The sequence below is a fragment of the Furipterus horrens genome, unplaced genomic scaffold (genome assembly GCF_987537825.1).
Source record: "Furipterus horrens unplaced genomic scaffold, mFurHor1.1.pri manual_scaffold_4, whole genome shotgun sequence".
Classification (NCBI taxonomy): Eukaryota; Metazoa; Chordata; class Mammalia; order Chiroptera; family Furipteridae; genus Furipterus; species Furipterus horrens.
The window spans coordinates 50,797,175-50,825,042 of NW_028327174.1; the positions used below are offsets into that span (position 1 = coordinate 50,797,175).

A 27,868-nucleotide genomic window follows, 5' to 3' on the forward strand; every position below is an offset into this window, starting at 1 on the left:
CTTCCTTTACTGATTTCCCTGACAGGTGGTAATGTTTGCTCAAAACAGATGGTCCTTTTGGACCAGAATCAGCACTTACTTGGAGAATATTTCTACAATAGCTGACGACTTGTTTTTGTTGACAAGAGAAAGTTCTTTGGCCGTTACCCTCAATGAAAGTGAAGTCCATTGCCGTCGATTAAATGGAGCTGATTCCATCTTGTCTACAGATACTTAAATACCTATGCAATAAAGAAAGGCAGAATATTAGACACAAAAGATGATTCCCCATCATCCAAGTACCGGCAGTGATGTGTTGTGAGAGAGCAGAGAACTTCAGAGAAGCAGACCACACTCCTCTACCGGTTCTCTCAAAAACCATAATCTTGGTCAAATGATTCAATATCTTTGGGTTATAGTTTCCTGTAAAATGAGAAGGTTAGACCAGATGATCTCAAACGTCTCTTCCAGTTCCATCATTTTATGACTGACCCTACTGTGCAGACATCGATTGGCCTTTCCCTGAACTTAAGTCTGTTCCAAAGTCACATTTGGAGTGAAATGTTCTACTCTTCTGAGTTACATCCCAGGGGAGGTACAATCAGCACCTCTGTGGACTCAGGTCCAAATTAGGTAGCACTTACATCCAAGTTTCTCTTGGCTGCCCTCTCTCCCCAAGCTCTGCAGCAGTGACCACTTGTTGTTGGTGAAAGAGCTGGGGATACAGCAATGGATAATATAAAGAGCAAGGGTTTTAAGGTGAGATAGACTTCAGGTAAAATCATAACTTCGTTACTTTGAAAAAATTATATTATCTTTTCAGTTTTAGTTTCTTCAGCTGAAAAAGTGAGAATAATACCTACCTTTATAAGGCTTTTGATGTAGATTTAAGGAGATAATATATTTAAAATACTAGGCATATTATAGTAGTATTAAGAGCATTTTAAGTACAATATATTAGTATTGGTTTTTGATATAATTTTTCTAAATATTTTATTTATTGTTTTTAGAGAGAGGGGAAAGGAGAGAGAAAGAGAAGGAGAGAAACATTGATGTGAGAGAGAAACATCGATCGACTGCCTCTTGCAGGCCCCCAACGAGGGACTGGGCCTGCAACCCAGGCATGAGCCCTGACCAGGAACTGAACCATCAACCTTTCAGTCCACAAGCCACACCAACCAGGGTAGTTTTTGTTATAATCCTTATTTTAAGCCTTTTAACAATTGGGCAAAGCATAATGAACTTTAAATTCAAGGGACTAAAACCCTTATACTTAAATTCTTTCCTAAAATCCTTTCAAGTCAAAGAATGCATAATGCCATGCCCTTGATATCACCTGGTCCCTATCCTGACTGGTTTGGTTTTTTGTCCCCTGGTAATTAACAAAGGAGTCCCAACCTTTGTCCAGAACAGGTGAGATTAGAAATGAGTCAATCGTATCGTATCGGCAGCCGTCCGTCTCGAGAGACGATGGTGTAGCTTCTTAAGAGTCTATCTGCACCGCCGAGAATGGCTGTGCAGTCCGACTCGGGAGTGACACGGTATCTGTCTCCTCCCATGTTGGATCGACATCTTGCGATGACGCTGGAGTGTCCTCTCCAGTGAAGCTGAAGCTACAGAGCCTGGGCAGGGTGATATGGAGGGTCTGCTGTTGCCCATGCAGCAGACCCCCCCTCTCTTCGCAGCTGAAGGGTCCAAGGGAAAGACGGAGTCAATACAGCTTGGCTTCAGGTGCGCCGCAGGAGTTGCCGGTGTTGACTACAACGTCAAACCGCCTTAGGGACTCCGGCTCCGGATTTTCTGTCGGGGTTTACTCCCTTAGCCTTTCCCCTGAAGAGGTATGCCGCAAGGCAGCGGAGGTTTTTTGGAGTCAGAGTTTTCCTTCTCTGATGTGCCCTGACTGGAAGATCGAACCAACGACACTTAGCTTGCAGGCCGACGCTCAATCCACTGAGCCAAACCAGCCAGGGCAAATGAGTCAATAGTTTCCTTATTTAAAGAGTGAAAATATAGATGACGGTACTTCTTGTAGCTCTCTCTACAACCGCAGACCATAACTGATCTCGTTGGTAGAATGTACAGTTCAGGTACTGCTTCCAACTGCCTTGGCAACAGCAGAACACACACGCTTACCCAAGCAACCTGGGCTTTCATTTCACACTAAAAGTCCTGGGACACAAAGTGAGCGATAAGCAACTCTAAGAGACCATGTTGCCCTTTTACGTGTAGCACCTGTTCTTCCAACTAAATCCCTGTCTGAAAACAACACTAGTTTTGTTATTTTTGTTTACTCGTTTGTTTTAATCCCGAAGTTGGAAGGCAACATAGGACCCTCTAATGGTAAGGGCCCTGGTGTTTGATACATCTAAGTGGGTGCTGGCCCCATCACTTAAAGCTGTGTCTGCCCCTAAATCTTAGATTTCTCATCATACCCTTATGAGGAACAAACAAGATAGAAAAGACCCTGACTTAGAATAAGTGAGCAAGAAATGTTCAGCTTTTATATTATCTCTTCTTACTGGATAAAATAGTTTAATTCTATACATGTTCTTTGAAATAACTCTAAATGTATCAAATAATATATGATATTTCTTTATTTGCTTTCCAGTTTATAATTGACAAACCCACCATATACTGTCAGCCTTTCTAACAAGAAAAAGACATTGAAGCAACAAACAATTCAGCTAAACTTAATTATGCCAAACCACAGTAATAACCCTTTAAGTCAAATTTAGGAAATACTGATCAACACTTTAAGACATTATTTGGTTCAATTATGCTTCCAGTATAGATGTGGGTTTAAATGTTGTCAGTTCTACAGCAATCCATTCTGAGTTTAAAAAGAAATTCAGAATGGATTGCTGTAGAGCGTATCTTTCACACACACACAAAAGATATATTCTCAAATTTGTTTGTAAAAAAGGAAAAGGATAAATTATTTGAGAGACTGAGTGTGATTAAGAAAAGGAGTTTAATTCCCCAAGTCTAATTCCATGGTTTTGTTTACTCTCGGCCAGAAAGTTAGGAAAAGTCAGCACATCTATTTTGGTATAAGTCTAGGGTAAGCACACTTTATACTCGAGAAATGAGGTGGCTCACACCCTGACCACATTTCTCTTAACTGAAATGTACTGTTATTTTTTAGCAATGTGATTGGCACCCTATGAAACAGATATAAGTACGAGTCAGCTGGTACCAGTTACTGGGTAACTGCTTCCTACAAGGTGTGGGGAGAAGGCCTTACCCAATAGTGTTCATAATCTATTGGGCTTGCTAACATGTACAGAAATAATTATAACACAAGGCAGAATGTGGTTAGAGGCAATGCATGGTTCAGGAGTACAGGACCTGATTTTCTGGCTTGGTGGGTGGGAAGGGAAGAGACATCGAATCGACTTGTGATTTAGGAACAGCAGAATTTCAACAAGCAAGGGCAGGAGGAGGAAAGTGCATCTCAGGTATGGAGAATAGCATTACACCATAGGGAGTTGAAATAGCACAGGCGACTCTAGGTGCAAGAGAAGTTGAAGATAAGCTATGGAAAGAGAGAAGAGGAAGAGTCTTGAAAACCATGGTGAAGAGTTTGGGCCATATTCCAACAGTGGAGAACTAGCCTGTGAGTGAGCTGAGATGAAGTCCAGTAATCTTAAGGTGCCACTCCCTAGCATACATCTGACCTTTATGGCAAATAAAAAAATAATTTCCCTGAGCCTCATTGTGTGCATTTGTAAGAAAAGAACTCTGTAGTGAATTCCCCACAGTCTCTGTGATGGAATAAAAATAATTTCTTAAAAAAGCAAGTAGCATAATAAGAGTCATGTTTTAAAAGATGATTCTGCAGCAGTGTGTAACGCAAGAAGAGGGGGAAAGATTGGAGTTTAAAGTACTAGTCAAGAAGACTCTAAAACCAAGGGAGAGGTAATCAAGGTTTAAATTAGAATAGGTGGGAATAGAAAGGTGGAAAGAGAGAATTGACAGTTCTTAGAATAAAATGAACTTAGGGTAAGAGAAGTAATCAAAGCTGGCATCATCAAACTTAAATAATATCGAATGTTGATGCCATTAGCAGAGAGAGTATATAGGAAGAAGAGGGAGAATGAGTTTTGCTTTACACATGTTGAAATATACATGTCAGCAATAAAATACGAGTGGCTCAGTGGATTGAGCACTCGCTTGTGAACCGAAAGGTCATTGGTTCAATTCCCAATAAGGGCACATGCCTGGGTTGCAGGCCAGGTCCCCAGCTGGGAGAGTGTGAGAAACAACCAATTGATGTTTCTCTCTCTCTTTCTTCCTCCCTTTCCTTCTCTCTAAAAATAAAGAAATAAAATATTAAAAAAAATACTAGTGATACACAATAGGAAGCTTAAAATTCAAGACTAAGGTTAAAAATCAGACTCTTGGAAGGAAATAAACATTTTTAAAACACCTCCTTTACAAGAAGTACATATCTCACTAATCCTTACAATTACTTTACAAGACTAGTTTTATTATCTTATATTTATGATGAAGAAACTGAGATTCAGAGACTTATATAGCTTTACAATGATCACTTAGCTATTAAGTAGCAGGGCTAGGATTCAAACTGATACTCTGTTTGATTCCAAAGTCAATTTTCTTTTCACTACAAGTAATGAGTCATAATTAAAACTATTCCTTGTAGCCAAGGTAGAAAATTCGGTAGCAAATCTCTGAACCCCCTAGCTGCAAACTCATAAAAATTATCTTTCAGTAAGAGTATAGTGGCAATGGTGTTGGCCCAGTAGGTCGGTTGGTTAGAGCGTCATCCTGATATGCCAGGGTTGGGTTTGACTCCAGGTCAGGACACATGCAAGAATAAACCAATGAATACATAAATAAGTGGAACAACAAATCAACGTCTCTCTCCTTCTCTCTCTGTCTCTCTCTCTCTCACTTTCTTCCCTTTCATGGGTTTGCATTAAAAAAAAAAATGTGTGATATCTCCCTCACTTACCATGTGCTCTCTCAAATGACAGTCCCAGTCTCAGACTTTAGGACAATTTCCTTAATTCTAGGAATCCTGTTAAGAGTGAAAAGGTATGTACCAACACCTGGAGAGATCCACTTAGAAAGAGATATTCAGTCTGGGCTGCTACAATATCCTTGAATATCCCTGTGAACTTTAAAATCTAATCCATTGTACTGCCATATATAAATAATAATAGCAGCTATCACTTACTGGGCATTTACTAACTTGATTAATCCTTATACAGCCTGGGAGTATTATTTTCATTTTTTAAAATGTGGTTCATTGAGGTTGGATAATTTGCCTAACATCACATAGCTAATATATGTCCCAGGCAGAATCCAGTGTTTCAGCCTGTAGACGAAAAGATTCTGCAGAAAGTTACCTCACAGGGTGATCTGATCATGAATTCCTAACTGGGCAGGTCATGGTGGGTAATTACACCCCAGCCCTATAACTTCTTCAGTGGAAGATTTTAAATCCAGCCCTGTTTACTGTTCTTATGCATCTAGGTTAATACTCTTTTGAAATAACAGAAGTAATACCTCCAAGGCATAACCATTCTCAAGGAGCACATAATCTTAATTATCCTGTGATCTAATCCCTACCTTGCTCTCCCCCACCTTCATGTAATCATTCTTACATTCCCTCCTTAACTTCAAATGCATAAAATGAATTGCAAAACTGTTCTCCAAAGCATTGGAGATCCTGCTTCCTGGCATGGTCATTACTTTGGCTTAAATAAACTCTTGTAAAAATTCTCTACAGGTTTGGACATTTCTTATGTCAACAAGACTCCAAACCCAACAACCTCTTAGGTCATATGCATTCTATTATCACTTCAACTGTGAACTAAGAACTGCTGAAAAGGCTGACAGTTGTGTGCAAGAAGAGTTAAAGGAAACAGCTATAACAAAAATAACTCTTAAGTCCTGGCTGGTGTGGGTCAGTGCATTGAGCACTGGCTTGCAAACTGGAAGGTCGCTGGTTCGATTTCCGATCAGGGCACATGCCTGTGTTGCAGGCCAGGTCTCCAGTTGGGGGTGTGCGAGAGGCAACTGATCAATGTATCTCTTGCACATTGCTGTTTCTCTCCCTCTTTTCCTCCCTCCCTTCCCCTCTCCCTAAAAATAAATAAAATCTTTTAAAAAATATTCTAAAAAATAAAACCCCAAAAATAACTCTTTAAGATTTTTAGCCTCAGAGACTATAAGGACAATGGTGTAACAAATAAAAAAGGGCGACATAGAAAGAGGAATCATTTGCTAAGAAGGAAGATGTCTTCAGCTTTAGATACATGTGGCAGATTTTTATAAGAGAGCATCTTAGAAATCAAGTAACCAAAACCCTTTTTTACAGTAAGAGAGTTAAGGCACATGAAGGTCTAATAATTTCCCAAATTCACCAGCTAGTTAGTATGAGAGCCAGAGTTCTAATTCCCAGTTCCAACTTCTTTTTTTTTTTTTTTTTATCATACCAGGTAGGTTGAGGTGGAATAGCTTAACGTCCTATAGGTGAACTGTACCACAGAAATAAAGATCTCTGAACAAAGGTCCTTGAAAGTTTAATGGTTGGGCAATGAATCACTGGGAAACTGGCCCCAGGTACGGTTTCCTCAAGCTATTGCTTAGGGCGAGGTCTCTAGCTGCTCCAGGAAACCTATTCCAATAATAAGACTGAAACCTACTCTAATATAGACATACCTAACTAACTAAATTGGATCCCAGAAACCAGGCTGGGACAAAAGCAAATGAGCTGCCACTAATAAATTCCCAAATCTGTTTCTTATAAACCAAATCTAAGTCATATCTCTTTCTCTATCTTTGTCTCTCTCCTCCTGAGATGGCTACTTATGCAAGAGGCATAATTGCCTAAATACAGCCTTAAAAGATTAAAGAGAACACAGTATAGTTGACCTTTGAACAATATGGGTTTGAAATGTGTGGGTCCCCTTACATGCAGATTTTTTTTTTCAGTAAATAACATAAACATATTTTTTCTTCCTTATGATGTTCTTAATAACATTTTTTCTCTAGCTTACTTTATTGTAAGAATATAGTATATAATACATATTACATACTAAATATATGTTAGTTGACTGTTTATGTCATTGGTAAGGCTTTGGAGTGACAGTAAAATTTGGGGGAGTCAAAAGTTATACAGAGTTTTGTGCAGGGGCCAGCTCCTCTCACCCCTGCATTGTTCAAGGGTCAAAAGTACAACAAACTCCCTTGTTCAGATAAAATGTTATTTTTTAGAAATAAATTGTAGTTTTAAAGTTGATTTCTTTTTTTTAAATAACTCTTTCCAGTTTGGATGACAACAGGTAAAAGGGAGCAACTAATTAAAATGAAAGAGAAAACCTAAAAAATTTTAAGGTTCGAAGGAAAATTTTTAACAAAAGCAACATAAAATATGTGCTCACATAATGCTTTTTCAGAATATAAACTACATTTATTTCTAAAGGTGTATTTTTGTATAAAGAAGTAGTGACTAAATTAACATACTTGAAAAAAACATTGGAAGTTAATAGCTTTTTTTAACCTTTTATTTTGAAATAATTTTAGATTTTCACAGAGTTGCAAAGATAGTACAAAAGTTCCCAGATACTTTTCACCTAGCTTTACCTCACATCACCACAATATAATTATCAAAATTAAGAAATAAACATTGGTACAATACTACTAACTAAACTACAGACTTTATTCCAGTCCTATCAGTTTTCCAGGATCCTATACTGCATTTAGTTGTCATGTCTCTGTAAGTCTTCTCCAACCTATGACAATTCTGTTTTTTCTTGTCTTTCATGGCCTTGACACCTGTAAAGAATACTGGTCAGATAATCTGTAAAATATCTCTCAATTTGGGTTTCTCGATTTCTTCAGTAAAAAGAACCAGGGCTCCTATGAGAAGTGGTTGGTTCCAGAGCTATTGCAGGACAAATAGAAGATGAACTTGGAACATCTTGCAATGCTCAAAAAAATGTTTCGTTTTAAATACGTTAAATTAAGGTTATAAAATGTTGGAGAGAATACTGCGGAACTGATGTATCTTCCTCGCTGCATCATATCAGAGAGTACATAAGGTTGATGTCTTATTACTGGCTATGTTAACCTTATTTGCTTGGTTAAGGTGGTGTCTGCTAGGTTTCTCCACTGTAAAGTTACTATTTTTTTCCCTTTATGATTCATAAATATTTGGGGGGGGATATTTTAATCCTGTTTCTCTTTAAATTTTTACTCACTAATTTTAGCATTCATGGGTAGATCTTACCTTAAATAATTGTTACTGTGGTGTTCTAATGGTGGTTTTCTATTGCCCTTCTTCTGTCTACATTTATTAATTGAAATTCTTCTAAAAGAAAGAAATGTCCTTTCTCCCTCATTTACTTATTTATCCATTTTATTTATATTAGTATAGACTTATGGATATTTATGTTATTCCCTGAGTTATTTTATTTTGTTGCTCAAATTGTTTCAGCTTTGGCCATTTGGAGCTCTTTCAGGTTGGCTTTGGTGTCTTTTCAACATACCGCATATATATATGCATTTTCTTACTTTCTAGCACTATAAAATGTTCCAGACTTATCTTGTATTTGTCTTTCCTACCCTTGGAATCAACCACCTCTCCAAGGCACCCTGGTTCCTTTTGTTGGAGAAACCAAGATCTGGGCACTGGTGTGCTCATTACTACTGATGTCACTGCTTCTAGGCTTTTTAGGGCACAGAACCAGGAAATATATATATTTACCTGTGTATCTACACATATCTACATTTATATATTTATCTCTATATCTACCTATCTGTATATATATTTAAACTACAAACTCATAGTGATACTTCTGACTGCAATCTAGCATCATAAGATTCATTCTAGTACATAGTCCCTTTTATTTATTTGTAACTTCTGTCTCTGATAGTGAGAAGCCTAACTCCATAGAATTTTGATATTAAAATAAATATAGAATCACCAAAATTATGACATTACCAGTATCCACTCTCTTGATATACCATATTTTTTTAAATTCCAGCTGGAATGCCACTCCTTCCTCAATCCTTTTACGACCCAAGTGAGAGACTACCTCCTCAAAGAACCCTTAGCTGAACTGCCCTCACCCTATTCCCAATCAGTACAGGTCACTTCCTTATAATTTTATCAATCTGCTTGATAGAAAGATTCTTGAGGTGAAGAGACAGATCTACTTTGTCTCCTGCTCTCCTCGTATCTAGTATATTGCTTTCTAAATAGAAGAAATTCGATCAATTTGTCTTGAATAAAATTGCATGAAAGTTTAAATTTTATCCAAAATACTGTCAGTACAAAAAAAAAAAAAAAAGCTTATTATTCAGTCCAAAACTAGTAGTCAAGAAAGTGTGTATCATTTTTCAGAACTGTGAATTAGTAACTTATCTTACTTAAACTCTGAGATAAACTCAAATTATATTAAAAAATGGAACCAGTAAATAGTTTTAAATACTATACATAAAAGGCACACTATCTATTATCCAGCAACATGGTGAAAGAGAAGTCTGTAGGCATGTTAGAATAATCATTGCTACTGTTCTTAGAAGACTTTAGCAAGGCCTCTGTAGAAACATGTATCCCAGACAACAGGAAAATTATAACAATGACCAAATTCCGAGGGGTCTAGGATGTAGATGTTGGCATCAAGACAAATTCACTTTGATAATATTTTTCCCTCTTTTATCTCCTTTTAAGAACATTTTGGTCTTAAAAAACACTAAGATTTAGAGCAAGAGTAATGAAAAAGAAGTTGTATTGTATAATGAGAAGCAATTTCACTTTCACTCAGCACTTACATTCACCCATACTGATTCACACTTTATCACTTCAAAGACAAAAGAAAAAAAGAAAAAAAAAGTACCCCCAGATGGTATCATCTTTTCTCCCACCTTGTCTGTCAGAAGAGTAAGTGTTATGACAATCCATCTGAGCGCCTGGTTTTTCCCTTCTATCTTCCCAGAACCTCACTTCACCTCCATCTCTGACTTTGCCCTAAAAATATGCTCACATTTCTGATATGTAGGTGTATACATACCTGAAATGTGTATATATGGATTAAATAAATAACTCTTTTTCTGTTAAGCTTTTCCCCCTTCAAACTGCCACCTCTCCTTGTGGCTACCCACACAGCCAAACCTTAGTCTCCAGATACTCATTGTTTCCACTTCCTCACCTTCCATTCATCCCTCTGCCCACTTGGGTCCGGCTTCTACTCCTGCTGAAATTATTCTCCTGAAGACTTCTTACTGTCAAATCCAAGAACCATGTCTCAATTTTTATCATCTGTTGCCATTTGAATTGTTAATTAGTCCCTCATTTTTGAAATTGTATTTTCTCTTGTTCTTTTTCTTAAATGACTTTCCTGACTCCTTTCCTACCTTTCTCTCCCCTTCCACTTACCCCTGTTCCTAGGCATTAGTCAAGGGTCAGTTTCTCTCCTTTCTCTGGGTGAGCTCAGCCACCATCAAGTCATCAAAGGTCACTTACACCAGATGATTCCCAAAGCTGTATCAAAAGTCCTAACCCTTCTGACTTCCAGTCCTAGAGTTTCTACTATATGTTGTATCATTTCATATGTCCCATAAATACACAACATAACACAGCCCTAATCATATGTATCATCCTCTTTTACCTCTACCCTTCAAAATAAGTTTATTTAACCACAAATAATTTTTCTCAAAAGATGAGCTGGCATATGAATTTTTGCTTATATTAAATAAAATAGGCCCTGGCCAGGTGGTTCAGCTGGTTACAGTGATAACCTGATACATCAAGGTTGTGGGTTCAATCCTGGTCAGGGCCCATACAATAATCAATCAACGAGCCCTGGTAGGGTGGCTCAGCTGGAGCATTGTCGTGTGCACCAAAAGGTTGCAGGTTTGATTCCCAGTCAGGGTACATACCTGAGTTGTGGGTTTGATCCCTAGTCGGGGGGGAGGGGGGGTGGCGGGTGGTTGGTGCTAGAGTCAAGTGATCAATGTCTGTCTGTCTTTCCCTCCCTTCCTCTCTAAATGTATCCTTGGGTGAGGATTTAAAAAAAATAAAAAAGAATCAATCAATGAGTGAAACAACAAATTGATGCTTCTCTCTCTCTCCCAAGTCAATAAATTAAAAAAAAATTTTTTTAAATAAAATAACATGAAAGATAGTATAATGTAACAAAATGCACACAAAGTCTGAAGTTAAAAAGAGGACTTACAGGTTCTCACTCTGCCTCTTTCTAAGTATGCTTACCACAGGCAATTTATTTACTTCCCTGAGGAATATACCATCACCCACACTGGCTTATCAAAAATTCTATATAAAATGCCTATTACGTGGAACATAGTGCAAAGAGAATGGCATATTGGCTAAGAACATAGGCCATTAAGTTTAAATCTGGCTGTTCAAATCTCACACCTCTGACTAATTGTGTGATTTTGGGCAAGTTATTATAATACTCCATCTCTGTTTCCTCATCTCTAAATTGAGGGAAAGGAACCTACTTCAGAGTATTGTTTTGAGAATTAAAAAAAGTTCCTAAACATCCCGTATATACTACACTACTTAGGACCTAATAAATGCTCAGTAAATATTTAATATTATCATCATTATTACTCAATAATATTCATCATCATCATCATTATTATTATTTCACAGAACTCCTTAATTTTCTCTGACATGTAGACTTCGTATAAACATTTTCTCACATCTTTAGTCAGGCCCAACTTCTCTCTCTTGATCCCTGGCCTTTCTCTATACATGCTCCTCCATGGCTTTATGGTACAGGTCCCAACTTAGATGACACTTTCCTCCAGATGCCTTCCCTAACCCCCCAGGCCTGCTCTGGGAAGTTTCTCTTAAATTGCTAAAGTTCTAGACCCACCCCCAACACTGATCACATTGTATTTGTTTAATCACACTGTATTTTAACTTTTAGAACAGTGCCTGGTACATGGTGAACACTCAAGTATTTGTAAAATAAAGGGAGGGATACCAAGTATTTAAAATCATTTGTTGGGTTCCACTATTTTTATAGATTAATACTTTGAGGGAAAAGCAAATGAAACAAAATAGTGGGTTATGTTTGTTTATTCCAAGACAAATCGTACCAAATTATAGGAAATCAGTGGATATAGCCATCAAAAAATGGACTCTAGCACTAAACTCTACTGAACCCTATCAATACAGATTGTTTTAGTCAACTCCCTTTGTTGGCATAATTTAGGTGTTTTCTTACAAGTGTTAATTCTTTCAAATAAGTATTTGGTTTTTCAGGTAGCAAACTCAAATAATAATTCTAGAACTCAAAAGGGAGCTAATATGAGAAATATAAAGGGGAGGAGAAACTTATCTCAGTAGGTCACAACCTTGAGTATATATAAGAATCACCTAGAACGTTTAAAATACTGAATTCCAGGTCCCACCCCACAGTTCTAATTCATTAGGGCTGGAATTTAGACCTAGGAAGACCACATTTTAACAAGAACCTTCAAGTGATTCATCGGAGGTTTCCCTATCGCATGTTGAAAAACACTGAAATATAAGAGTTTAAGACTTATATGTATTCCAAGAAAAAAGGAAAAACTTCAAGATGGAAATTCTTATATAGACCACTTCAAATTTTATATTGCTATTCACATTTGGCAGTATGAGGAAAATGGCTGCCCTCTAAAGACAGATTGATGTTTGTGCAAAATGAGTCTGGACACTGAACTGACATAACTTTGTTGCCCATCATCTAGGTTCACCTAGAATTTTTCTGCCCAGAAGGCACAAAATCACTGTGCAGACCAATGACTCATGATAATAAAAAGTGGGTTCTTTTTATTATTTTATTCTTTTTATAGTTTGATTTGTTGCTGAATTAAAAATGCTGCTTGAGAAAAACCTACAAGGTAAAAAAAATGGTATCTGAATAGAAATTGCAATTTATTTTTATCTATTGAATCTGAAGGCAACTATGATTTATTGAGATGTCAAAGTTAAAGCAGGAAGCCAACAGGCTTGGGCTCTAATCTTTAATCTGCCACTAATTAGCAGTATCATCTGCTGAAAAAGTCATCTCTGAGGGCCTTAATTCCCTCTTGTGTAAAATTAAGGGGGTAAACTAGCCTAGAGTTTTTCTAACTTCAGGTCACAAAATTAGTGAGCTGTGAAATCAGTTTAGTGGGACAGAACAAGTATGTTTGTTTGTGTTAATGAAAAAGAAGAGAGCCCTGACTGGTGTGACTCAGTTGGTGGGGCGTCATTCTGCAAAATGAAAGGTTGCTGGTTTGATTCCTGGTCAGGTCACTTGCCTGGGCTTCAGGTTTGGTTCCCAATTGGGGCACATACAAGAGGCAATGTTTCTTTTGCACATTGATGTTTTTCTCCCTCTCTTTCCCTCTCCCTTCCCCTCTCTCTAAAAATAGATACAGAGTTAAAAAAAAAAAGAAAAAGAGAATGAAAGTAGAAAGTGTCACAGTGTATCACACATAGTATAAGTATTCTTTTATAAGGCTTTTGTTTGCGGCTATATAAAGTGAGTAACAATGTAAAATATTTTCTATTGTGGGATGTGGTTAAAAATTATAGTGTGACAAGTGTTGGTAAGGATGTAGAGAAACTAAAACCCTCATACACTGCTGATGGGAGTCTAAAATAGTGCATTTGTTTTGGAAAATAGTTGCATTTCCTCAAAAGGTGAAACATGTAATCATCGTATGACTCAGCAATTCGACTCCAGATATATGCATGTGTGATGGGGTTGTGTCTCCAAGAGAGAAGAAAACACATGTCCACATGAAAACTAGTACATGAATGTTCATAAAGTATTATACACAATGGCTCCAAAATGGAAATGTTCTAAATGTTCATCAACTGATGAATAAATAAACAAAATGTGGTCTATCCATATAAAGATACATATGTTATTTGTCCATGAAAAAAAAAAGAAGTATGAACACATGCTACACAGTACTGATGGAACTCGAAAAATATGCCAAGTGGTCTGTTTCAAACATTAAAATATTTATTTTATAATTATTAGAAAAACTACTTGTCTCTCCTTAAATGTTTGTTTTGGCCACAAAAACTACTTTTTGTAGTTTTTATTCAAAAGTCAAATTAAAACAAACTTTTTAGTATAAATGTTACTAAATTGCAAAAAGAATAAGTCCAGGTAAAATTGTTGAGACTTCATCAGGTTCTTGTGCAATTAAAATTTTTTAATCCTAAATTAGGTTAGTGGTTTTCAAAAGAGCTTCAGCAGCCAAGGTGGAATCCATCAGCATCCCTCCTTTCTCCCCCTACCACCTCCCCTCACCTTCGTTCTTTCTTTAGGAAACCTCTTCTCCTCCAAAGGTCTCAACAAGCACTCAAAACCAGAGCTGTTATTTTCTTCACTAACTTCATTGTTCAGAGTCATTGGTCAAGGGATGAGCCTACTCATCATAAACAATAATAGAAGTCTGCCTGCTCTTGTTCGCCCCTTCCCCCAAGCCTATTCTACTTCCCAAAGGTAACCGCTGTCACAGTTTGGAATATAAGCTTCCTGATATTGCCTATATGTGATAACAATAATACCAAACACATAGTACTATGTGTCAGCCACTGTTCTAAACATTCTACATATATTATCTCATTTTATCTTCACAATAACTCATGAGGTAGATATTACTATGATGCCTATTTTACAGATGAGAAAACTCAGACACAGAGATGTTAACACATATCATGTAGAAACACATACTTTTAAAAATATTACAATGGTTTTATGTTAATGAGCTTAATAGCAATTATCATTTCCTCTTGAACATCTTCCCACATCAGAACATATAGATCTATCTCAACCTTTCAGGACCACTTATTATTTCATTCCAAAATAGTCTATAACTTATTTAACCAGGCCCCTGTCAATGAACATTTAGATGGCTTTAGATTCTTCATTATTAAGAACAAGGCTGCAATGAACATGCCTCTACTATTGCCTACCTGGAAGTGTGCATGTATGTTGTAAATTCCCAGAGGCAGCATTTCTAGTTCAAAAGCCTTATGCATTAAAAACTTCAATAGACATTTTCAAATAGTCCTCAAAAACAGTTACATGAATATATATATATATGCACATCAATTTATATTTGAAACATCAGCTCTATGAGAAAGCCTATTCTCCACATCCTTGTCAATGTTAAGCATTATTAATCATTTTTTATTTCTTTAATTTGCTAGATGTATGAAAAGTGATACATTCTTGTTTTAATTTTCATTCCTTTAATTATGGGTAAGGTTGAGTATCTTTCCAATTGTGTATTGGCCACTCAACATTCACTTTTTGATTATAAATTGTTTATTAACTCTACAACTTAATTACTTTTTAAAATTGCACAAGGACTTTTTGAATATCATGTGTAACTCCTTGTACAATTCAAATTGCCTCTTACAGCAGCTGTCCTTTCCTGGTGTCTGATTCCTATCCAGATCTCATTAATATTCTTTCCAAACAGAATTGTTGCTTGACTATACAGATGCGATCCTTGTTTCTGTAGAGTTCCCTTTTGTAGGGCATATACCCTTTGACTGCTCATTAATATTCCCATCAGAGCACAGCCCTCTGAGAAGCCTGACTAACTACATGACTATCTGGGCATTAAGATCACTGTTTGGGGTTGTGCTCCAGCTGCTGCCCTCAACCAGCCAGTCTAATGCCTCTCTGTTGTGAGGGGGTGGGGGCTATGTGTGAAGGGAGGGTGCTCTGAATATCACTATTCTCTTTGGAATATGAATATCTCATGTGGAGTCCAAACACATCTAATTTTTCTGAAATGGGTCCCCTACAATTCCAATGTAAAGACAGTTTTGAGAGTTCAGTTTTCGCTTGATCCCAGAGTTATTAGGGCTAGGCAGGGAGGCAGACACAGATCCTAATCCTCCATCATCTAGATGGACTGTATCAGAATCAGGCAAAAGTTTTGGCCACCTTTGTATAAGCCTGGGGGTCAGCTATTGAGCAGTGGTCATATTCAAGGTGATTCATTCCATTTGATCTTATTCACTTAATCCATGAAACAAATATTATTATTCTCATCTTACAGAGGGTGAAACCAAGGCTCAGAAAGGTTAAATAGATTGTTCAAGGTCGCACAGCTAGTAAAGGCAGAGCCAGGATTTGACATAGTCTGACAGACCTTAATGTCCATGCTCTAACAACTGCCTACAAACCACATCTTCCCAGAATCTGGGGCTGGTCTGGGCCAGTCGTATCCTAAGTGTCTCGCAACTAAGAATGGTAATGTTCCTTTACCTTGTAAGGGCCACATTTTACGTGTTTTCAACTCCTTTATAAAAACTCTTAAGTCAAAGATGATATAACTATTACCTTCCTGCATGGCTTCTCTTACTTTATTAATTCACTTGACTATCTTATTTTCTTGCACTTTTGAAACCCAAATTAGCTTTTTATATAATTGTGGTAGTCTTCATGTATCTTATTTAGACAGTTAAAAGAGTAACCTCCAATTACAGCCCTTAAAAACTGACTTTGGTCTAAAATTTCTAGTTCATAAAGAATCATATTTTTTTCTCTAAGGAAATACCAGATCTAATCCAAGTTTAATTCTACATCTCTCTCAAATCTAATATGTTATATATTCACTTGATTCTTCCTCCTTCTCCCAGTTAATAATTAATTCATTGCAAAGGCAACATAATCCAAGAGAATGAGGTTTTTTCCAGTGTTTTTTCATACATAGTGAGTAAAATCTCTTTCAATAAATAGAAAACCAGATATTAATGACGGTAATTTCAAATTTAAGGGGAAAAGTAGAGAAAAGCATAGTTAATTAGAGAAAGAATGTGGTAATTTAGAGCTGACAGAAGCCACAAAAGCATAGATTTATTAACAGCCTGTTTCTCCTTTAACCTTTGTACCATTCTGTACTTTATCATAAGATGCATCAAATGTCATTGTCTGGTCCAATGTAAGGGGCTCAATAAATATCTGTTATACAGATGAAAAACAGTACTATGCTAGTTCCCCGTTGCCACATATCTTGACATGTGGCCCACATAAGTAACTGAATATCTGCCTATAAATTATATGCTCATAGATCTTCCCAATTACATGCTTAATTAAAACAAAGTGGATAGTTAAAGAGTTTTCTTTATAAGGTCGAAGCAGAAGAAATATAAACACCTATTTTAGGAAGGCTGCTTCCATTAAAGATATAACCTCTTTATACTAGTCCTCTGTCCTTAATAATTAATCAAGTTTTCTCCAAATACAGGGCTTCTTAGTTTCACTCCTGGCCATTTCCAGGAAGGGTCTGGCTTCCATTCTTCTTATCTGAAATTTTAGATGATGTGTTTTTTTCAGGTCTTGCTCAATCTGAAAAGCCAGTTCAGATCAATTTAACCAATCCCTTCAAGCAGGAGAATTAAAACAGGTTTACTGAAAAGTGACTCTTCTCTAGGCAAGTTCTCTAATCTTTCCTTTCTGTAAAAATCTGAGAAGCTAACACCAAACAATGCTTTAATCAAGGACAAGCACAGCTGAGTCTGGTCACATAAAGAACTACCAATGCAGCCACAGAAGTGATAAAATTCTGCTAATCTTAACTGATGCAATGGATCTCATTTCTTAATAAGCACTGGTTACAAACATATTAATGTTAGTGTTTAGATTAAATTGTAATGTTTATCTTCTAAAAATTACCTCAAATTATAGTGCTGTTTAAAAAAAAGTTATTGATCCCTGGCCAGGCAGCTCAATTGGTTAGAGCACTGTCCCAATACACTAGGTTGTGGGTTCGATCCCTCAAGGGCACATACAAGAATCTACCAATGAATGCATAAATAAGTGGAACAACAAATCTATGTTCATGCTTCTCTCTCTTTCTCTCCCCTTTCTCTCTCTCTAAGATAAATAAATAAATTTTAAATAAAATAAAATTTAAAAATTTATTGAGAGGAATTTATTGGGTAGTGATATTTTAGTTGGCATGGGAAAGTCAATCAATTTCCTTAGGTCTCAAATTTCTTCATCTGAAAAACAGATAGTTCACATGGAATGGCTATGAGGATTGAATTAGAGGATAAAAATAGAAGTGCTTTGAAAAATTATAAATTTCTCTAAAAACCATTAATATTTTAAATAAAATTTATGTTCAGTTTCAAGATAAAAATGGAAGTAAAAAATAAGGCTATCCGATGAAGAGAAATAGGAAGATATTAGAACTGATTCAATTAGATGTTAACAAGAAATCCCTTGTATAAAGCTGTTGCTGAAAATCCTTCTAATCAATATACTGTCTATTTCAGGGTATGGAGTAAGTACAATGAAAATATCCTTTCCTTGAAGATTCTCCATGGCTTTCTTCTTTTTCTTCTAGAGAAAGCAAGCAGAAGAAAACTTCTGGTTGCGTGAGGATTCTAGGCAGTTGGATTCTAGTTTTACTATACTTGCTTTTAGAAATGTAATGAGTGTTAAAAGACTAGTATTGGCTAGCAGTAATAACCATGGAAGTAGATGCTGACAGGTAGTAATATAGTGGCCTGGATCCTGAGAACACCTTGGAAAACCCGCACTCAAATGGAACCAAATCCTGCCTATCACAGTATCCAAACCTTTGTCTGGCTACCTTCAGAAATCCTCGGGGACTGATACCTGATTTGAACCCTGATGGAACCACCTCATCTGTTGTTCATTAAAATAACAACAACATCACCACCACCAACATCAACATCAACAACAACAACAAAGCTTTGGACTGTGAACCAAAACAAGCATTGTTAAAATGAGAAGTCTATCTTCAAGGCTTATTGATTCAGTCAACAAATATTTATTAAGCACTTACCATGTGTCAAGCAGTTTTCTATTTGCTAAAGATACACCGTTGTAAAGTGACAGACAAGTTGTCTGCTCTCATGTAGCTTCCATTCTACTGTGGAAGCAGGACAATTAAAACTGTGATTAATGCTGTGAAAGAAATAAAAAGAGAGTAAAGCGGTGGTAGGAAAGGGGGCAGATGCTTTAGATAGTGGTCAGGGAAGGCCTCTTTGAGCGAATGACATTTGAGCTGAAACCTGAATGATGGGGAGGATATAGGAAGCCAGCCAGGCAATGAGAAGAGATGGGGGAGTTTTCCAGGCAGAGAAAATAGCAAATGCAAAGGCCCCAAGGCAGAAAAAATATGGCTGGAGAGTGAATGAGAAGTATGAGACGATGACAGAGATGAATGGCAGCCAGATTAAATAAGAATTTATAAGCAATGGCAAAGATTGTAATTCTATTCTAAGTGTGATGTGAAGCTGAACACATATAATAGTGTTTGCAAGATGAGATATATTTCATATAGTCTGAGTATTTAATTGCTTATTATATGAATAATGACTATGAAATGAAAAGGAAAGGCAAGGTTCTCACTTAGAAGGCTTATAATCTTTTAAGAAAGCAATAATTCATAAACAGTGACAGCATGAAGATAAAAAAAAGAAGCAAAAATAAAGTGTTAAGTGAAGACTGAGGAGGGAACCACTGATTCAAATAAGATAAATTAGAAAGGGCTTTATTTTTTTTAACTAGCATTTTATTTGACCTCTTAAGAAAAAGGATTTCGTCAGGAGGGGGAGGTGGGAGGGGAAGGAGCATAAGGCTGTGGGAACTGCATGAGCAAAGGCACAGAGGCAGGAAAGGACAGGGTGGGTCCAGGAAACCGGGAATCATTGTATAACTATAGTGCCAGGTGGGAGGGAGTGATGTGAGAGATAAGCCTGGAAAAATAAACTGTGAGGGTGTGGGAGTGGGGGTCTTAAATGGCATGCAGAAAAACTTAGACTTAATTGACTTGGGCACTGGTTTCCTTTATGTGTGTAAATGAATCTCTTGAGGTATTTGTTAAAACTGCAGATTCCCAGGCCCCATCCCTCAGATATGCTGATTTGTAGATTTAGGCAGGACTTGGGAATTTACCTTTTTAACCAACACCCCAGGTGATTCTGAAACAGGTGATAGAGGGAACCATACTTTGAAAATCAGTGTTTTATTTTTTTTAGGACAACTCTGGACTGAAAGGGAAAAACTGAAGCCAACTGTAAGGATTGCTCAGGAACTCTAGCAAAAAAGGGGGAGCTGAATTAGAATACTGATGAAAGAGGCATTATCACCGTTGGGCTAGAATCAACCAAAGTTGGTGATTCAGTGAGGGAGGAGAAAAGGACTGAAGGGTTCAAGATAACAAGGTGGATGCAGGTGCCTAATATATAGGGACTACCCATGTGGTCTACCAGGTAGCAGGAAGTATGGATCTGAAGCTCAGAGATATGCAAAGGCACTAAACATACTGGTTTGGTATTCCCAAGCAAATTCAAAATGAATTAAATGTAAAAAGTAAAACCATAAAAATTAAAAGCAAATCAAAGTGAATACTTAACCCATCTCTGAATGACAAAAGACTCACGAGTAAAAGCAAGAAAAGAAATTCCAAAGAAAAAGATCTATAGATAAGTAATAACACACCCCGTACAAAATTAAAAGGCAAATAACTAGTTAAACGTATGACCAAAGAACAAAGAATTGATATTCTTAAAATGAAGAACTTACACAAATCACAAAAAGGATAGTTTTAGTGTAAAATAGTGAAAGCTGTTAAATAACTGGGCTTGGCAACTTAAACCTCTTATCATAAAGAAGACTTGCTTTATATTCACTAGAGATTATGGTGCTTTGTGACATAGACCAGCAGGGCTTTTTAGACTTATTTGACTAGATTGCCAGTGTCAATCTATGGGAGTGCCTAAAAAATACCAATCTTTGCAACTTCTATTGTTCTGAGGGCACAAACAGTAAATTGCCACCAGGCTCCATTAAGCCTTGCGATTTTGTGATCCCTGTGTAAACTGCTTTTACTGCATCGTCTTTCCTCAGGCCCTATATTTCTAAAATGGGTAAAGGGTTAGGAATGGGAGAGAAAATAATTTCAGAATGTATAGTGAGCAGTGATCAAAAGTCATCCTTTCAGGACAGAGGTTGTATGGATTTTGGGATCAAGAGCTCAACCCTCTCATTTTACAGATGAAGCTCAGAGAGAATGAATGACTTACCCAAGATAACCTAAGTGGTTGGTTTCTAGCACCAAGGTGGAAATCCTGACTCTCAAGCCAGCACCCTTCCCGTTTTGCAATGCTGTTTCATCAATCACAAGCTCTGGCTTCTCATAACAATGGGCATTTAAGATACCACAATTTAAACTTCCTGTACACTTTCTATTTTGTCACTCCAATTATTCAATTTGGCCTAATAAAAACTATACTCCCTGTCCCAAATAAATGAAAAAACTCCAGACAGAAAAACAACATAATTAAGATGTTAAGACCCAAATAAAAATGAGAATGGATTAAACAAATCACAATTCACAGATGAAATTGAAATGAATGTATGAAACCTGTTTGCTGTCACTAATATTTAAAAAATACCAATTATGTCACTTATCAAATTAGTAAAGATTAAAAAATAATATTTGATGTTATGAAGAATGCAGTAAAATGAGCATTCAAAATCACTGCAGGTGAGAATGTTAGTCTGGTCTTTATGAAAAGCAATTTGGCAGCAGGTTTAGTATTTTTAATTTTTCATGCCCTTTGACCCAGTAATTCAAGTTCTGATAATCTAATCTAAGGAAAGAATGAGTGATTTGTACAAAGATTTATGCATAAACTTATTCTCAATTTTTTCACTTATTAATAATTTAACAATCAAAATACCCAAGTGCATAATTTAATTATGCAACATCAATATAATGACATTATTAAACATCCATTAGATTTTTTTCAAATGATTTGATGGCATGAAAAATTATGACAAAATATAAATTTAAAAAAAAGATATAAAACTATATCTACTGTAATAATATGAGCTCAATTAGGTGTGTATTTGTTATGGTGTGTATCAAAGAAAAAAAAGCCTGTAAGGAAATACACCAAATTAAAGTTCTCTTTGGAACAGATCATGAAATATTTTATATTCTTTATAATTAACTTTTCCCAGGTTTTCTATAATTAGTATACGTACTCCTTATTTTCTAAATGTGTATGTATGTTTTATATGTGTAAACAAAAAAAGAATTTATATCTACAATGTGAAAAAATTTTTTAAAAAGACAAATTTGCAAGTCACTCACATGGAGGTATGAGAGCAGATCAAATTGCACAGGGAGACAGTATTTTGAGAATAAGATATTGGACAGAGTTATAGCAAACACCCACTTTTAAGAGGCAAAAAGACTGTGAGTTAGTGAAGGAGCATGGGAGGAAGTGGTTTGATTAGAAGATGGGAGAACCAGGTACAATCACATTAAGAAAGCCAAATGAAAGGAAGAACCAGAAAAGTTGTCCTCTTGGTCAAATGTTGCCAAGTGATAAGGAGGAGGACAGTGACAGGGCCATTACAGGGAAATCACTGGGTACTATGCACAGACAGACAGATCTCCTCAAGCGCTGGAGGTGGAAGCCAAATCTAAGCAAATATTACCTGTTCAGTAAAACTGAATATGAGGAAAAGAAGTCTTGGGCCATTTGCTTGATTTCAGTTTATGAAAGAAAAAAACAATTGTAGAAGTCTAAAACAAAGTCAAAGCATTATCAGGACTACTGATATATGGGTAACAAAACAGAAATTGGAAATACTTTGGTATGGAAGAAAAAACTTGTTTGAAGGACAGTAAGGTTTTCCAAATACTAAGCTGTGTTATAGGATAAATAAGGGAAAAAAATAGTTCCACACATGTGATCAGAAGTACAAAAAATGTTGCTTTTTTTTCCTAAATATGAAAGTTCTTAGTTTCAGAGTAGCATTGTTAAGAAATTCTTTGAAAGAAAATTAGAATGTACAACTTAACGGTATCATGTTAACTTCTGAAGACTGGATATGTGAAGTCTCCAGAAACGTTTTCAAGTTAAAGAAATAACAGGACATGTTGGGTCAAACTTTGTCCTTTTCATGAAAAGAGGTCTGCGTAAGCTCAATAACTTGACTTAGTCTCAAGGACTTTACATCCAGCCACAGAATAAACATATCAGTATGGTCCTACCAAGAGTACCATTTACCATAGAATCTTAATTCCACAATCATTAAGTAGAAACTACTCAATTTACAACCACTCAGTTGTTACTAAAGAACCTTGAGAGTCTGTGTTAAGTAATTTAACATCACCTGGAGATTACTGTACACAATCCAAAATAAAGTACTTTAACTTCCTATCAAAGAAATAGTGGAAGACCATAGCAACCTTTAAAAAAACCCAACAGTCTTTTCTTATGGAAATTACTGACTTCAGAACCAAATTACACAATTGTATCTGCAGAAAGAGTACAATTCCAATCTAAATGCAAATCATCTATTTCTGAGTGTATGGAATTAAGAATGCCTGAAAATTAGTTTCATGGTCAACAAAATAATGACAAATTCTCCCAATGTTGTTAGGAGGCCTTTTATGGCAAACATGTCTAATGATCTCCCACACTCTCAACATTCTTTTTTGTCTGTGTGTCTTTGAAGAACCTTTGTACCTGAGAACATTGTTAGAAAACAATGTAATCATTGTAGGTACCCAAATTACATGCAAATATACCTACTGCCTTTCCAAAAATTCCTGGTGGAGACCACTTTCCTAGAGTATAAACAGAAAGAAAGGAGGTAAGCAATGTCAAAGAAACATGTTTAACAAGTACCATGGCTCAAATTACCAAATAAAATAACCACCATTTGTATATAATTAACTACAAATCATCAAATCATCAAAGCTCTACAAAGAATCTTCAAACACTTCTGATCCGTTCCTTTTCCACCTATTTACCCACCCCATCCCCACTTCAAAAGGAAAAAGGGAGAAAAAGACAGTTTGAGGACACCTTAGCAAGAAAAATTATTTTGTTACCAAGATGTGCTGTTAACAGAATTGTTTTCACTTCTGAAGTTTTCTCTTCTTAGAATTATTAGGAGGTTGAAATCTGGCCCACCTCTTAACCAGAGTCTGAAATAAAGTTTGAATGTACCAAGTTAAACAGAGGTACACAATGAGCAATTTTTACAACATGGCACTGCTTTATTAATGATGCCAATACTCCAGTCTCTTCCCAGTAGCTCTACAGTTCAGGGACTGCCTGATAACAACACTTCAAGGCCCATCATAGAGCAGTGAAAATAGCTTCACCAATGATTTACTGAACTGCTACAGAATTAACAATAGGACCTAATCCCATGGCACTGCTTTACTATTGTTGCCAATACTCTATTCTCTTCCCAGTAGCTCTATAGTTCAGGGACTGCCTGATAACAACACTTCAAGGCCCATCATAGAGCAGTGAAAATAGCTCCACCAACCATTTATTGAACTGCTACAGAATTTAACAATAGGACCTAATTTCATCTTCAAAAAGCCATTATGTTGATAGAACACAAGGTAAGAAATACAAATGGTACAAATTCATGAATTGAAGAGAACTGTTACTTAAAGGTTTTTACTATTGTGGTTTTTTACTTTGTTTTGTTTTTAAGGAAAACTAGAAGACAGAATTAAAAATAAACTATTATCCGTGCCCCCACAGCCCTCTGGGTGTAGCACTGACCTAATACTGTAAATTGTATCCAGTGATCTGCCTAACCCATTTGATTTTAAGCTCTTTTATAGCAGGGACATTTGGAACTTTGAACCCACAGTAGGACTGACAAAACCAGAGACACTTAATACATGTTTTGTCCAAAAAAATGAGTTAAATTTCTACAGGAATTGCCTATTGACATGTTATGTGTTTTTCTATTGCTGCAAAACAAGGAAATATATATGCATACACACCTTTTTTTCCCTTTAAAACCTTCTCTTCTGCTGACTGTATAACTTCTTAAGGTCTACCTAAAACATGACCATCCTTCATCCAGGTTATAACTCCACAGAAACTTAGAAATATTTCTTGAGGGTTTTTTTCTGTGCTGACATCAGACCTCAGAAGAAAGTTTTATTTCACAGTTCCTAAATTATTTATCATTTGTTGTGAATAGTATTAGTAACTATGAAGATAAAAAGTATTCCAGCCCTGGCTGCTGTGGCTCAGCGTATTGGCTGGCCTGTGAACCAGAGGATCACCAGTTCAATTCCCAGTCAGGGCACATGCCTGGGTTGCAGACCATGTCTCCAGTTGGTGACATGCAAGAGGCAACCACACATTGATGTTTCTCTCCCTCTCTTTCTCCTCTCTCTAAAAAGAAATAAATGAAATCTTGTTTTTTAAGTATTCCATTTAACCACTGAAATCAAGAGCAAAAGATAGACTATCAGGCAGAAAAAGACCTTTTCCCTAAAGGGGCATTGTCTTAAAGGCTAAAAGCTCCCTAATATCTTGACTAACTTAAAAAGTCAAGTTGATAGAACCATCTGGATTAGGCAGGTTTTTGAATGCTAGAATTAAGTGAAAGATAATAGTAGTTCAAATATCTCTCACCAGGATCAGCTAAACTCTGTTGTAAGCACCAGAAGGAGGCAAGGACAGGTGCCAGATGGTTCGCTCCTAGCACCTACAACTTCAAGTTTAGTAGGTGTAGCCAAAGGTATACGGTTACCTTATATTAACACCTATGTACATTGGTGACAGGTCTCAGCAATATATACACCACAGCGATTCAGGGATGATACATCCAGCTGCAAGGACTGCTATATTCTCGACATACCTCAAAAAGATATAAGTATCTTAAACTGAGTTCAACTGGCAGAATGGAAGGGCAGAAATATTCGAAGAGGGAGGGAATGGCTGAAAATGAAGAAGGGAAAAGAGCAGTTGAATATCATAATACTATTTCCCTGGGAAATTGAATTTAGATGAACTGCCACCTTTCTCCACCACATAAATATATATATATATATATATTTAAAAAGGAGTGTTCCCACCCTGGCAGGTAGCTCAATTGGTTAGAGCGTCCTCCTGACATGCCAAGGTTGCAGGTTCCATCTCTGGTCAAGGCACATACAAGAAGCAACCAATGAACGCATCAATAAGTAGAACAACAAATCCATGTTTCTCTTTCTCACTCTCCCTTGCTTCTTCCCTCCCTCTCTCCCTCCCTCCCTCTCTCCCTCCCTCCCTCTTTCCCTCCCTCCCTCTCTCTCCCTTCCTCTCGCTCTCTAAAAATCAACAAATTTTTTTAAAAAGTGTTCCCGATTGAAGAGGAGGGAGCTCCTATCAGCTCCCGCTCTCAGGCAGCAAAGGTTCAGCCCTATATAATTGCTTCCATTCCCAGAGCAGTACCCAAAAGTGAGGAAAGAGCAGTGGATCAGCGGTTTCTCCACTCCCTCTTTCGAGGGTAAGGGGATCACTCTTCTTGTGCTCCCCTCGCCCCAGAAGTCGCGGGAGAAAGATGTGGAGGAAAGCTGAGGTCTCCGCGCACTCTCCGGGCGTGGAGAATGTGGAGAGAGAAGGCCCTTACCTGGCTTAAAGAGGTCTTTTCTCCGCCCTGTTTCCAGCCCTGACACAGGTCTCAGGCTCTCTGCCTCGCGCACCTGTCGCGACCTAGCTGCAGCACCTACAGCTCCTGCGGCCCCGCCCCGGTCCGGCTCAGAGCCCCGCCCTGAACCCCGCCCACTGCGGCGTGGGCGCGCACGCCAGCCCGCCTCCCTTGCGGCCTCTGGGCGAGCGTGCGCGCCGCCTGCTGCGTGCTCTTCCCTTGCAGCAGCTCGCGTTGCTCTTCTGCGCTCAGTGTTGGCGGTGTGAGAGGCGGGGCTGCTTTTCCTAGGCTATGTCTAATTCTCCATGCTGCTCACTGAGGAATCCACATATCTTAACCGCCTTGGGCTTTGTCTTTTCCTAGTTTGACATTAATTAACTCAGACTCAGAGTTACTGCAGGTTGACCCAGGAGCACCTGGGAGGTTTACCCTAGGCTCAACTGGGCCAGTCCCCGACCAGGTTCCTGGTGATTTCGGGGTAAGTTCATTGCAGGGTGGGTATTTTAGAGGACGCTGTGCTGTGTAGTTGAAAGAGCTATAAATCAATCCTGTCTCGACCGCTTGACATTCATCAAGTCGCTTCAACTCACTAGAGCTGAATTTCTTCTTATAACTGAAGGGGCTGGACAAGGGCAAATCTCCCAAGTTCTCCAGCAGCTCTATAACCTTTCACACAGCTCTCTTCTAAGAGCTCTAACCTTTCACACAGCGCTTAGAAAGGAGCTGTGTGAAAGATTTAGGGAACTTAAAGGGGCCTAGCACTTGGTAATCCTGCCCCTAAACTCTTGCCCCAGTTCCGTGGGACTGAAGAGCCTTTGATAGTGTCTTTTCCTTCTCCTGTACCCCAAGTGTAAGGTTTCGGACTACGAGTTTTCTGAAGCTTTTCGGAGTTCGTGTAGTACTATAATAGGCTCATGGTGGAAAACGCCTGTATTTACATTTCTTAAAACAGTTAAGGAAATTTTTTAAGAAGAGAAATTTCCAGCAGCAGACGATGGAGATGGATAGAACACTCAGTTGTTCCCTTCTTCTTTCAAATATCCAGCCTAGACTGATTACTGGATAGGTATCAAGCATCAAGACTAGCAAAACTGGTAGTCAGCATGGAAATGTAAGGGAGTATGCAAGATCCAGAAGTTGCATTCCCTTGCATGTGGAGTTACCGCAATAATATTGCCCCCCTACAAATTATAATTAAAAAAGAAACCTATAATGGCCCTTATTCAACAAGAAGCCTAACCTGGGTCTCAGTTTTGGGCCTAAATTTGAATCTCAACTCAGCCACTTACCAACTAAGGCAAATTACTTGCTCTCCCAAAGCCTTCCTTGGCACCCTTTTGAAAATAAATAGTAGTACACACAACTGGCTTTTACTAGTTTGCAAGGCTGATTGCTAAATTTTCATAGATTTAAGAGCCAGTTAGTAAGCA

The 27,868-nt window shown here is 37.4% G+C and overlaps 1 protein-coding gene across 1 annotated transcript in view; it reads right to left on the minus strand.

Annotated features, from left to right (window-relative positions):
• LIMA1 (LIM domain and actin binding 1) overlaps nucleotides 1–26,522 on the minus strand; it is an 86,585-nt gene extending 60,063 nt beyond the window's left edge. Inside the window, exons 1-2 of the mRNA XM_090273144.1 lie at nucleotides 26,421–26,522; nucleotides 80–221 (exon numbers count right to left, since the gene is read on the minus strand). Coding sequence (XP_090129270.1) covers nucleotides 80–198 — 119 coding nt within the window. The 5' untranslated portion in view covers nucleotides 199–221; nucleotides 26,421–26,522. The remainder of the gene's footprint in view (nucleotides 1–79; nucleotides 222–26,420) is intronic.
• Nucleotides 26,523–27,868: the final 1,346 nt, after the last annotated feature.